Source organism: Rhineura floridana, chromosome 1, assembly GCF_030035675.1.
Source record: "Rhineura floridana isolate rRhiFlo1 chromosome 1, rRhiFlo1.hap2, whole genome shotgun sequence".
Classification (NCBI taxonomy): Eukaryota; Metazoa; Chordata; class Lepidosauria; order Squamata; family Rhineuridae; genus Rhineura; species Rhineura floridana.
The window spans coordinates 154,908,386-154,921,945 of record NC_084480.1 but is presented as its reverse complement, the minus strand read 5'-3'; the positions used below and the strand labels follow the sequence as shown (position 1 = coordinate 154,921,945).

General features: G+C 39.6%; 1 protein-coding gene across 4 annotated transcripts in view; it reads right to left on the bottom strand.

The window, feature by feature from the left end:
• Positions 1 to 13,560, bottom strand: part of ATP6V1A (ATPase H+ transporting V1 subunit A) — a 49,045-nt gene that overhangs the window by 20,268 nt on the left and 15,217 nt on the right. For 2 of the 4 annotated variants that reach the window (XM_061638238.1, XM_061638265.1), the window contains exons 2-6: positions 6,112 to 6,210; positions 4,622 to 4,750; positions 2,895 to 3,109; positions 1,429 to 1,566; positions 401 to 552 (exon numbers count right to left, since the gene is read on the bottom strand). In XM_061638238.1, the coding sequence (XP_061494222.1) occupies positions 401 to 552; positions 1,429 to 1,566; positions 2,895 to 3,109; positions 4,622 to 4,750; positions 6,112 to 6,193 (716 nt within the window). In that variant the 5' untranslated portion in view covers positions 6,194 to 6,210. Of the gene's footprint in view, positions 1 to 400; positions 553 to 1,428; positions 1,567 to 2,894; positions 3,110 to 4,621; positions 4,751 to 6,111; positions 6,211 to 10,642; positions 10,735 to 13,560 lie in introns of those variants that run through there. The other 2 variants (XM_061638248.1, XM_061638258.1) reach the window with 2 other exon arrangements.

The window sequence follows — 13,560 nt, the reverse complement described above, 5'->3', positions numbered from 1 at the left end:
TGTAAGTCACTCTGGAGCCTTTTTCAGTTAAAAAGTGGGATAAAAATGCTTTAAATAAGTATTAATCTGTTATAGCAAACACAGGAAACAGAAAGCTTTGGTTCTTGTTTCTGCGTAATCTGGCACTTTGCATGGGCTGTGCATGTTTGCTCTTATTTGCCAAAGTCTCTTTTCTCTCTAAATGCCACATTTTAATCAGAAAAGAAGATGTGGTTCAGTCTAAAAGAAAGAACTTCAGCTCTTTAATATGAAACGTTTATACTGTATCATGGTTTTAGTGTTCAAAGCATTACACATACAATTATTCCAGTTATGCTGTTAGCATTGATCCTACTATATGTAATTAGAGATACGTAAAAAGTAGTAAGAAACAGATCTTGCAATCACAGCCTCTACTTACGGAAAGAGTGCATCAAGGACTCTCTGACCAGTTAAGAGAGGGTGATTGGCAGGTAACTTTTCTGTTACAGGGCGGATTTGCCGTACAGGCCAGACCTGGACCATAGTAAATTTCTCTTTCACACCTTCAAATTCCAGCTCCAACACAACATCCTACAACATGACAGTGAAACCAAGAGTAAGCAAAAATACTAGAGGTTCTAGCCAGCTAGGACTGCAGAATGCTGCCGACTTCAGCAAAGTCAAATAGTTAAGTTTATATTCACAAGTGGGGTTCTGAAATTATTTGCAGTTAGTAGGCAAGGAGCAAAGAAACTTGCCATTGGGTGGTAGGTCCCTCAACAAGCTACTTCTGTAGATCCCTCTGTAAGCTGCTTCCATAATGGCAATTCAGACATCCCCAAGCAACGTGACTCAGGAATTTGTGGGCTTCAGTAGGACTTTGCTGGTGGCAGCTTTTCAAGAATGGGAGGGGGAATAGACCAAGGAACTTTTACTGGGCCTGGTAACCTGTCCCCTCCCTGTCCCCAGGAGATTACAAGTTTGTCACAAGTGCTCAGGCAGCACTTGTAGAATATGGCTGTCTGAGGGGCCACACCAAGTACAGCTGACCTTGGTCTCCCAACAGAATGCTGAGCCTTTTCTTGCTCGTTAAGTATCAGTGGAACTGAGCCCAACCTTATCCCCCTCATCTCTTTCCCTACTCAGGCCGGTTTCTAACGCACACACAATTGACTTGGCTGATGGAAACTCCCTCCTGGCCAAGGCAAGAATGCAAAAGCTAGCAAACAGACTAAGAAAAGGACTGCCCTCCACTCTCTTTTCGTCTCCCAGTTTAAAACACAGGCCTGCAGTGACCCCATTATTTAAGCAAGTAGGCAACACAATTTAGCAGTGAGGAAATTTAAGAAACAGGAAATGTTTCCTCCAACTGACTACCACGACTGAAGCAGGTGAGACAGAACCCAGGTGTCACGTACGACAGAACATTAGATAGTGTGGTAAACTTAAATTTTGAGAAAAACTTACAGATGCATCATAATTCCCCGGTGGAGCAATGTACGTTACTGTCCCCCTATTCCGTGGGGGCAACATGATCTTGTGTTTGATAAGAGAGTTCTCGTTCACAAGACCATAAATATCCCCACCTGTGATATGGCTGCCAACCTGTAATTAAAAGAAACTGTTAATATACATATATATTATATATGAACTTCTAAGTACCGGTTACACTAAAAACTTTATGGATACCCTACTACAATGGTTCCCAAACTTTTCCCCCCATGCACCATTTGAAAATTGCTACGGGTCTCGACAGATCTCCTCATGATTTTTCTGCCTGTTGTAGCAACTGTAATGTTTTCTCCCCTCCACACCCCAGGTCTGGAACTTTGCATGTAAGTCTGTTTAATTAAACAGAGTTCTATTTTATTCGAGGGAGAAACACTGCAGTTATCATTCTGAAATTTGGGAGGCTCAGAAGAGATGGCCATGCCTACACGTTTCATTAAATTCTATCCAGCAATAAAAAGCCACATATGTTCTCTTTTAAAAAAAAGAAAACTAGGCTAGTTCCAGATGCTAAATCTGCATCCCAACCAAATCTTGATGTGGTGCACACCCCTAGGTTGTAACTATGCTAATTTTCTCTATTGCAGAGTTCACATCTTTCCACTTGGCTACATGTTTTATAAAAACTTAAATCAGGGGCTGTAAGAGACATTCCAATCAATTGCCTTATTATTCAATATGCAGTTTCATAGGAAGAAACGCTTCTAATCTGGTACTAACCAATGGGCTTTCGGCATCCTGTAGCTCAGATGCTCCGCAAGTCAACTTTTTTAGGTGGATACGGCTGGCCACCATGGTTATCATGTCAGGTGACAACTTCAAAGGGGTTCGCTGTAGCTGCCAGTCAGAGTGACAATCCCCACTGAAGTCAGTTTGCAGGTGCAGTTTGGATTCAAACCATGCCTGCAAGTGGACATCTTTCTTCTGCAGACTGGCAAGCTGTCTGCAGAAGAAAAAAATCTGTTTGCTGGCACAGTTTCAATCAAAACTGCCCATGCAAATGAACAAAAAGGGCCTGCCATAAGCCCATTTAAAAGTGCTGAAAGCACACTATTAATGGTCCTCACTGACAGTGAGCCCGCATGGTTGCACCAGTTAGTTCCCAATCCCAGCAGGGCTTTCCGATAGAGAACCCTACTTGCAAAGTAATAATCAGGAGCTCATATTAAGCTCCCCATTGCTCCTGCTTTTCTTCCCCACAACTGATGTCACAGGTGGGTGCGGCTAGGGGAAAGTGGCCTCATGGGCCAAACTGGCATCTCTGCCAGGCCTAATTAGGTTTGCAGGCCAAAGGTTCCTACACCTGCTCTAGCATCATGCTAGTATGGTAAATCCAAGAGTCTAGGACCTAGAACAACTGCTGCATTTACCATACCAGGCACCAAAAACTAAACAGAATAAATGAATTACTTCTTCAAACTTACCCGCAGGTTTCTGACAGGTGTGAAGTCCCATTTGAGATCTCTGCTCAGAGCTGTCACATTTACTCCTCTGGGGATGTAAATACTTTGTGTCTGAGTGCTGATATCTGTCAGAGGCCTTTGAATACCATCAAATATGGCTCCCATGATTCCAGGGCCAAGCTCCACCGAGAGGGGTTTACCAGTACGAAGCACAGGGTCTCCAACAGAAACCCCAGCTAAACAATTTGTTATGGAAAACTTCCTTAAGATGTTGTCAAACTAACCAACTAACCAGAAATGTATTAATTGATTCACTAACCAATTATGCAACATGGTGAGCCACAAACACTTCTTGCAACAGAGCTCAAGTTTCACATTCTGGGAAAGGAAAAAACATTTTGATGAGCCAATGAGTGTTTTCAGACATTCCAATAACAGCAACAAAGTGGTTTCAACTCCAGAAGTCTTTGTCTTAACATAAACCATCTGAGAAAGATTAGCAAATCAGCCTGGTTCTGAAGGTGGGCTGAGCCAGAATTAAGGTTGGTGCAATTTTTGCCTCACCCCAAGCCAAAAGAAGTAGGACACAGAAGATACTACAATGAACTGTAACATGTAAAATAAAACGTGACGTAACATAACTTTGATAAGCCTAGAGTGATATTAATCTACCTTCTAAAGAAGAACACAATACATTCTTGTTTTACTTAGTAGTTTATACTTGTAATTTTTAAAAAATGTCAAATAAAAAACAAAATAAATGGCTCCGTTACCCAGGAATTATGTCCCTTATGGATTATTATTTACTAGATTTGTTAACTGCTTGTTACCCAAATGTCTCCAAGGGTTGTGTTCTCTCTTATAAGGATCAACTGGCAATTTGGAAGTCATCTTGCACCCAGAATTGCTTACTGATGTCTAGATAGGGACTTTGGCCCAGAGGCTTGTTTTTGTTTTACCACCAGCTTAGGCTGGTATATCAAGTGCATTCACTACTAGAAGGAAAGGATCTGGCTACTTTCATTCAATTTTTGGTTACTTGTAGATCAGACTATTCCACTGCAGTTTAAACATACTGCCCAAGAAGAAACCTTGAAAACTTCAGCTGATATAGAATAAAACTGCTAGTTTTGTTGTTGTCACACCTGATAACTTATACCTTTTCTAAAATATCAGCATTGGTTACCAGCCTGTTTCTAGACCCAGTTCATAATCCTGAGTATCTAGGAGAGCACTTCTTCCGTATGAGGATTCCTATTGCTGACACCATGACCAGTGCCATCAATATGAGAGTTTATGTTGTCATTGACGAGGAGTGGTACCTAAACTGTGAGATTTCCTCTGCCTTGCAAGCAGGTTGTCATATTCTCTCTTCCTTTACTCCTTTCTAAAGACTTATTCATTTCACTGGGGTTTTTCCATTTGATGTTAGATGACACTTTGGAGCTTTAACAGCGAGATATTGTTTTTAGCTACTATTTACTGTTTGTAGCTTCAATTCGAATCGTTATGGCTGAACAATACAAAGATATTGGTAATACATTTTATTTTCCTAAAATCTGAATTACTAACTTTAATTATAGTTAAGACAATTGTAACATAAAAATTGTTTTCCTGCACTGTTTAGATCAGAACCCACACCTTTCAGATAGCTAGCTTTGTTCCCATTAAAGTCATCATCCCGTTTTCACGCTTACTGTACCAAACACGCCCGAATGGCAGAAATCACATATCAACTGAAAAGATACAGGTTTCTTCATACACCTGGAGAGTTGCCATGTCACCCTCCAATCGAATAATTTCTCCTACAAGTTCACAGTGGCCAACTCGTACTAATTCATACATAGCTGCACCTGCCATGTTGCAGGCAGTGACAACTAGAGAGAAGAGAAGGAAGAAATGAATGTTCAGCCATTATTTCATGCTGGTAGGAAGCGACAATTCAGCAGCTTTGCATTTTTTAATGTCTGCAAATTTGGTATTTTTGTTTTCCACTGGAAGTCCAAAATATCATTTTAAGTGTAAGAGAAGCCTAGTCTTATTGACGTGGTAAGCCTGTGTTTGGGCTTAAAGAAAGATGGATGTCCGAGAGCGGGGTTCTAGCCTAGCATTCTCCCTGACATGCTAATTTTCTTTGTTGAGAAATTTGTTTGCACAGATAAAGGTCCTGTCACCAGTTCCATCTGCAGTATTTAGACAGTTCAGTTCCCAAAAGCAGATGTATTAACCTATACAGAATTGTCCTTCCTTGAGAAAAAGAGCATTTGGAGGACTCTTTCAGGTGAACGGAATTGTCTGAGGAACCTGCATCCTATCATTCCATCCTGAGCTTTCAGACAATACCTCTCCTGCTCACACCTACAGGAGGAAAAGGCAGACAGACCTGCTGAAGAATTACTTTATGTTACTATACAAGATGCTGCTTTCTAAGCACCATTTCACTGCTGCTGATTTAAAGTACATGTTACACTTCTGAAACACTTCTATTGTATCATCTTGAAGCAAAAATATCCTGCAGGTAATTCACAGGACCAGACCATCATGGAACAGGATGAAACAATTTACTTCAGGCAGCACAATGGGGTAGGGGGCAGAGATACATAAAGGCCAGAATTGCTTTTCCAAAGGGTAAGGCAAGCTTTGTTAAAAGTGTTGGATCTTGCAGAGGGTGGCAGCATTTAGGCTGTTTGCCAGACAACAAAACACCTTGGGCCAGCAGTGGGTGTTAATGCTGATCATGACAGATTTGATGACAAACAAAATTTGTTTTTTTCCTGGCAGCTTCAGAGCTATTATCTTTTGACGCTTGCTCCCAAAAGCTCTTTGATACTTTCAGCACTGAATTATACCCTTTTAGGAACAAGCTCTCTCTTCATGATTCAAAGATCTTCTGTCTGCCTTCAAAGCCTGTTTTAACATGGCTCACTCTTTTAATGATCTGAAAAGGTTTCTCAGTATTATAGCACACCTCCAGCTCAGCCCCTTCTCTTCTCCAATTATTGTAATATGCATTACAAATAGTTAGACAACTTTCAAGGAAAGTGGTAATTTCTCTCTAGGCCATCTCAGCTCTCACAGAAAAAAGACACTTTTTACAGCCCTCACAGTCAGTGCAGAGGACCACACACGTCTTGGCATATCCTTCACATTGTACAGGTGAAAGGGTAGTAGCGGGCTGCCACTGAGTGGTTAAACCAGCATTTGCTGTCTCACTTTGGCCAAACAAAGGAGCACTTACCAGGTCCTGAAACTCCATAGACGTAGCCAAAGACATTCTCTCTGTCTTCATCATGGATTTTGGGAAGCTTGGAAAAATCCATCTTAACTGTCCAGCTAGCTGAGAGGAGGAAAATAAAAATCACTCTGCATGTTTTGTTAGCCTACATTAAATCACAGTGATGCCACTCACTATCACAAACTGGAGTTTTCTACTATTGCTTGCATTCCCCCACGTTTCTGATTTGAATCTTATGTTCTTCCAGTAGCTATCAGTTATTTATCTTAATACAACTATGCAGGGATATTTACCAAGGTTCTTCTGCATCTCAGGTGTATAAAAAGTCTTACTACATAGGAACCAGAAGTATTCTTTTCAGTTCCCTATTTTAGCTGGTCTGCAGAAGTCTGTGGGTACATGGTATACAATCACAACTGCCAGCTCAGCTGCCCTAGAATGCACTGGGTGTTGTGGAGTTCTCCCCGATAGTCATCTTCAATCTATTCAAAAGTATAGTAGCTACAAAATAATGCCCTTGTGATTCAAACAGTTGCTGCGGGTCGTCATTTATGCCTGCTCTTAAGTACCACCAAGAAAGTTCTATACAACCCTGGCTACCTATAGTAAGAGGCCTCTCTCCTAGATATTAAGAGTCAAAACAGGACAGATCTGGAATTTAGACAGTAATAAAACCAAAGCTAAATACCTTCTTCTCAAATTAGCACAGAGGTGTGTTATAAGTGCATCATTCGGCTATATACTACCTGCAGGAACAGAGGCCGCATGCACCACTGAATATCGGTCTTTGGGGAACAACTGTGAGAGAGGGCTATTGTTCTCATGTCATGTAAGAAACAGGATCCTGCACTAGGCAGACCTTTGTTCTCATCCAGCAGGAACTCTTATGTTCTTACATACCCCAAATACCTGACCCATTGATATGTAGCCTCTACAATCAAAGTCAGTTATATATGCTCAGCCTGGAATCCATATTCTTCAACACTACACAGATGGGAAAATAAATACTTTGTTTTAACTGAGGGTTTCATGTGTGTGCGAGCAAGTTGCTGCAGAGAGTTTTATGTAAAAAGAGAGAAAGACCTCAATGGATGTCTGAAGAAACTCTTTAAAAGGTTAAAGAGAGAAGGAAAGCAAAAGCAAAAGGAGATAGAAACATGGTCAGAACCCTAAATGCAACAATACAGAGACTAGTACATAGAGACAAAGAAAACTATTACAACAGTTATTGTATAGAAATAGAAGAGGACAACAAAAAGGGAAGAACAAGACCCCTATTCCAAAAGAGTAGAGAAATGAAAGGGAAATTTAAACCAAGAGTAGGGATGTTGAATAATCAACAGGGGAACACAATGACTGACCGAGATGAAATAAAAGGAAGATGGAAGCAATACACTGAAGAACTCTATAAAAGAGATGCCAGGATGACAGATTCATTCATGGAGGAGCCATATGATGAAGAACCAGAAATTTTAGAATGTGAGGTAAAAGCTGCTCTTAAAATACTTGGAAGAAACAAATCACCAGGAACAGATGGCATACCAATAGAGTTGCTACAAGCTACTGAGATGGAATCTGTCCAAATTTTGAGAAAAATTTGTCAACAAATCTGGAAAACTAAACAATGGCCCACAGACTGGAAGCGTTCAATATACATCCCAATTCCAAAGAGAGGGGATCCCAGGGAATGCAGTAATTTTCAAACTATTGCCTTAATATCCCATGCAAGTAAAGTAAGGCTCAAGATTCTACAACAAAGGCTCCCACCATATATGGAGCAAGAAATGCCAGACGTCCAAGCTGGATTTAGAAAGGGAAGAGGCACCAGAGATCATATTGCCAACATACGTTGGATAATGGAACAGACCAAGGAATTTCAGAAAAAAATCACCCTGTGCTTTATAGATTACAGCAAAGCCTTTGACTATGTAGATAATGAAAAACTATGAATGCTTTAAAAGAAATGGGGGTGCCACAGCATCTGATTGTCCTGATGCACAACTTATACTCTGGACAAGAGGCTACTGTAAAGATAGAATATGGAGAAACCGATTGGTTCCCAATTGGAAACGGTGTAAGACAGGGGTGTATTTTATCACCCTATTTGTTTAATCTATACGCAGAACATGTCATACGGAAAGTGGGATTGGACCAAGATGAATGAGGTGTGAAAATTGGAGGGAGAAATATCAATAATTTAAGATATGCAGACGATACCATACTACTAGCAGAAACCAGTAATGATTTGAAAAGAATGCTGATGAAAGTTAAAGAGGAAAGCACAAAAGCAGGACTACAGCTGAGCATCAAATAGACTAAAGTAATGACAACAGAAGATTTATGTAACTTTAAAGTTGGCAATGAGGACATTGAACTTGTCAAGGATTATCAATACCTTGGCACAGTCATTAACCAAAATGGAGAGAATAGTCAAGAAATTAGAAGGCGGCTAGGAATGGGGAGGGCAGCTATGAGAGAACTAGAAAAGTTCCTCAAATGCAAAGACGTATCACTGAACACCAAAGTTAGGATCATTCAGACCATGGTATTCCCGATCTCTATGTATGGATGTGAAAGTTGGACAGTGAAGAGAAAAATCAACTCATTTGAAATGTGGTGTTGGAGGAGAGCTTTGCGGATATCATGGACTGCAAAAAAGACAAATAATCGGGTGTTAGAACAAATTAAACAAGAACTGTCACTAGAAGCTTTGGACACATAATGAGAAGACATGATTCACTAGAAAAGACAATAATGCTGGGAAAAACAGAAGGGAGTAGAAAATGGGGAAGGCCAAACAAGAGATGGATTGATTCCATAAAGAAAGCCACAGACCTGAACTTACAAGATCTGAACAGGGTGGTTCATGACAGATGCTCCTGGAGGTCACAGATTCATAGGGTCGCCATAAGTCGTAATCGACTTGAAGGCACATAGCAACAATAGCTTGCAGTTTGAAAAGCCAATACACACATTTACTTATATAGCCTAGAAATAGCTTTTTACATTTACAGTTTCAGCTTATGCGATACAATGTTAAATAGTGGCTAGCAGTTTGAATTCTCTCACTCAGATTTCATCTACACCACACACTCAATGATAGCATTGAACGAGTCATTGTTTTTCAGCCTCATCCCTTCATATGCAATAAGATGATACTGGCCCACTTTACAGGGGTGTTGTAAGGATTACTGACATAATGTGAGGCACTTTGGACACTCAACAGCTACGTACATACACCCTCAAATATGAAAAAAAATTATTTGATCAGTTTTATTTATTTAGTTTTTTTTAAGGCATTATTTATTTATTTATTTATTTATTTATTTCCCTCCCTTCCAGCAGGAACCCAGGGTGGCAAACAAAGCACTAAAAACACTTTAAAACATCATAAAAACAGACATTAAAATACATTAAAACAAAACAACTTTAAAAACATTTTTTTAAAAAGCTTTGAAGACTTTAAAAAAAAGTTTAAAAACCTATTGTTTTTTTTAAAAAGTTTTAACAGCATATTAAAAAGAAATTCCAACAAGAAGCAGACTGGGATAAGGTCTCAACTTAAAAAGCTTGTTGAAAGAGGAAGGTCTTCAACAGACCTTTAATAATTCAAGAGTTACACCAGAACAGAGGGAGGGGAAAGTACCTATGAATGATTAGCACACTGTAAGAAAATAAACATTATGCCAGTAGATCCGTGGACCACCGGTGGTCTGTGAACTTCATTCAGGTGGTCCGTTACATGTCTGTATTAAACATTCATACTGATTTTTAATTGTATTTTCCTGCTTCTTGTATTTTCTTGTGCAGTATTATTATAATTTAAATTCTATGGAACTTAAATTAGAAATCATACAGCATCTGGCTCAGCATGTTACAATTGCTAAAACAGGCAGAAAAATAATTAAGTGGTCCACCAACACCACTGGCAATTTTCAAGTGGTCCATGGGGAAAAAAGTTTGGGAACCACTGCACTATGCCCATAAATAAGGGGAAATTATATCACAGTAAGGTATTTGGCTTTTGACCCTTTCAGTGGGTGCCTCCTTCCCACAAGCCTGCTTTTTACATTTCACAGTCAATCCGTATTTTATAAAGTTATCTACAAAGTTACAGATTGCCTGTCTGGTGGTATCTCCAATACAAACAGAGCTGCAGAGTTGAATACTCACATTTCTACCACATTCTTTTAAGAATTCAGCTACATTAAATTTAAAGCACATTTTCATCCATAGCGTGGCATGTTGATTGCCTGAGATCAATATTAACCATACCAAATTAGCATTTTAGAGTGAAAAGGCTAGCAAGGACGAGCCAACGTAAGTCATTCTCCACTTAGATTCCCCTCCCTTGCAGCTGTTTAATGTCGAGCTCATTCAGATTACACTGAGGAGTCCATATATTTTGATCTGAGGTTTTAAAAAGACTGAACATTTTATAAAATCTCTTTGAAATTAAAATCTCAATTAAGATTCTCTTCTGAAGCAATCACCTTCAAACCAATGTGTGGTAAAAATATTACAAGGTTCTTACCTTAAGGGAAGGAATGACAACAAGAAAATCCACTAGTCATGTAAAGAAATCCACAACCAAGTTCTAAAATCAGAAATAGCAAATGATTTGCCCTCCTGGCCCCCAACTCTCACACAAAAGAGAGAGGGATGAAGAAATTCCAGGCAGCCTACAGCACAGAGGAACTGTCACCTGACCTGATGAGTCATCAATTTCTCTCTAAAAGGACTACTGCAATAGTAAGTCACATTGGTCAAGGCCCAAATAAATTTAAAATGTGCTCCTTTTGAATTTCAACACACTCCACAACGCTGAAGTTGATAGCAAAATCAACCCTCAGTCACAAACTGTTTTAGTACTTCAACAAATGCCAAAAAAGAGAAGACACACCGTCTGTGCTATCCCATTCAGACTACAATAGAGTCAGAAAACAAAATGCCTTTGTTTTATCATATTCTTCATAGTTCTACAGAACTAATGGATGCGAGAGCAACTCCATCACTTCGAATAAGTGTCTAGTTGTAAACATTTACTTTAACAGCAACATTTACCATGATATGGTGTGATGTAGCTCAGGGATGCGCAAGTGGTGGCCCTATGAAATTGCAGCCCAGGTATGGCAGACACACATATTCACTATCCATATTAATATGTTTTTTACCTGTAAGACATATTCCATTCATAAATACAATCATATATGAACATATGTAGCAGAGGCTGCCTTGCACTAACTTGTCAGAGCATTTGTCCAGCCAGATCCTGTCCCAGTATGTCAACTCAGACAGACAGCAAGCAGCACTTCAGGGTCTCTGGCAGAGACACTTTCTCAGTCCTGCTACCAGACACCCTTTCAAATGGCGGAACCTAGAATGTTCTGCATGAAAAGCATATACCATATCACCTAGCTAATTATCTCTCTTTGGGATTTTTTTGTAGCGCCATGATTATGTACCAATGAAATCCTTACTGCTCAGTCACATCAACTTTTATATTTTTACTTACTTGCATTTACATCCCACCATTCTTCCACTACGGAGTCCAAAGCAGCATACATGTGGTTCCCAGGGGGCCACCCATCTAATGACCAGACCCAGACCTGCTTAGCTTCAGCAAGGTGGCAGCCTTGTATGCCTTCAGTCCATTCCCATGGGGACCTCACACAGAACATATCTAGAACATTTATTACGGAACCTGACTGCTCATGAGTGGGTTGCTATGTGACAAAAGAAACTAGCACCCATTACAATCATGTTAATCAACCTAACCCAAAAATATCAACACCGGCTAAACCTAAGGAATGTCACGATCACTGAATGACCTAAATATCTGAGCCTGATTCTTCCATGTCTCCAACGGAGGATAGCTATAATCCTCCACTGTGTGTTACAGCCAGTCCCTGTACCACCAGAAAAATAGTTAAATCCAAACTATCATATACAGCTGCATTCTTTCTTTGATGACCTCAAGTACAAATGTGTTGGTATGAACTGATGTGATACAATTGTCTACTATGGATAAACCAGCAGCATTACATGGTGAATTTTGGATTTTGCCTTGAGATATGAAGGCCCAAAGGAAAAAACCACAACACTTTTTTGGGAAATCCTATTTTTTTCCTGTTTTTCTAAAAAAAATGGGGGAACCAAAAAAACTGCGCTTTTTTGAATTTTTCCGTTTTTTTATGGGCCTTCACATCTCTTTCCTTTAGAATTAAAAAGCTCATACAAAGTCCCACACAGAAAGTTTTCTAGGTTATACTAAATCAACAGATTTCTTCCAATTCCCATTTTGGAATTTGCTCACCAAGTATAGGGGACACTGCTCCCAGATACAAGCAGTGGAGGCTACATAAGGGTGAAAAATTTTTCTGTAGAGGATGAAATCATTTTTCACAGGGTTTTAAAAATTCAGAGTCAACTGTTAAGAAGCAATTTCATAGCTTACAAGAATCTATTCTCACATAACTTTTTACAATGCAGAAAATGCTATTTTCAAAATGGCACATTACAGCAAAAACTGCTACATACTACTCATGACCAAGTATCACCGAGAATTTGATAGTAAAGGCCTTACTCTTAAGTAGCTGCAAAAAAAATCATTGTTACTCCACTGCTATACTACCCACCTGATGGCATGCTACCGAGGAATATCACTGTTACTCCAGTGCTAATGAAAGGAGAACTAACCCTGGAGTAAAAACAGGTTTGTTATGAACCCTTGCTATATCACAGACAGTCTCTACACAGTTAAAATCAAAATAATCAATACTTTAAAAACGATTATTTGAGGACTGCAGCATAAAAATGGATTTAAGAAATTTAATTTTTTTAATTCAAATACATGAATGTTGCCTTGTATTTATTTTATCAGAAATCACTTGATAACTATTTAGTTCCAAGAGAAGTATTTGGAATTGGTTGGCACAGTTAATGTGGCGCTATTTGATTACTGAAACTGATTACATCTAAGGATGAGTGTTATTGCATATTCAGGCAGAAACCTTAAATAGCAACAGATGAGTGAGAAATTGTTATATTGCTCTGAGACGAAAGTCCTGTTTAGCATTACTGTTTTCATGCAAAGTAACAGAGTGCAGAGCGATGAGTATTCCCTTTCTTGACACTGAGTAGTTCTGCTCCCTGGAGTCTGCACACAAAGCATGAATGTCTGTAAGGAGGAGACCTTCACACAGACAGTTGTACACATGAAGATGTCTGCACTGTAGGTGTGCATGCCAGGGAGGAGGGCTACTCGGTACTCAGCATGAGCTAATTGGCACAGCCCTGCTTCCCCCCACCCTCAACACACATTGCAAGAATGCATGTGGCACTCTTCTGAAAAGGGCTTAAGATGCTCTCAAATGTGGGACAGGCATTAGTAGAGTTTAGGGACCGACCTCCTCCTTGTGCATTAAAAGCATACAAGAGAGAGTTGCAGAG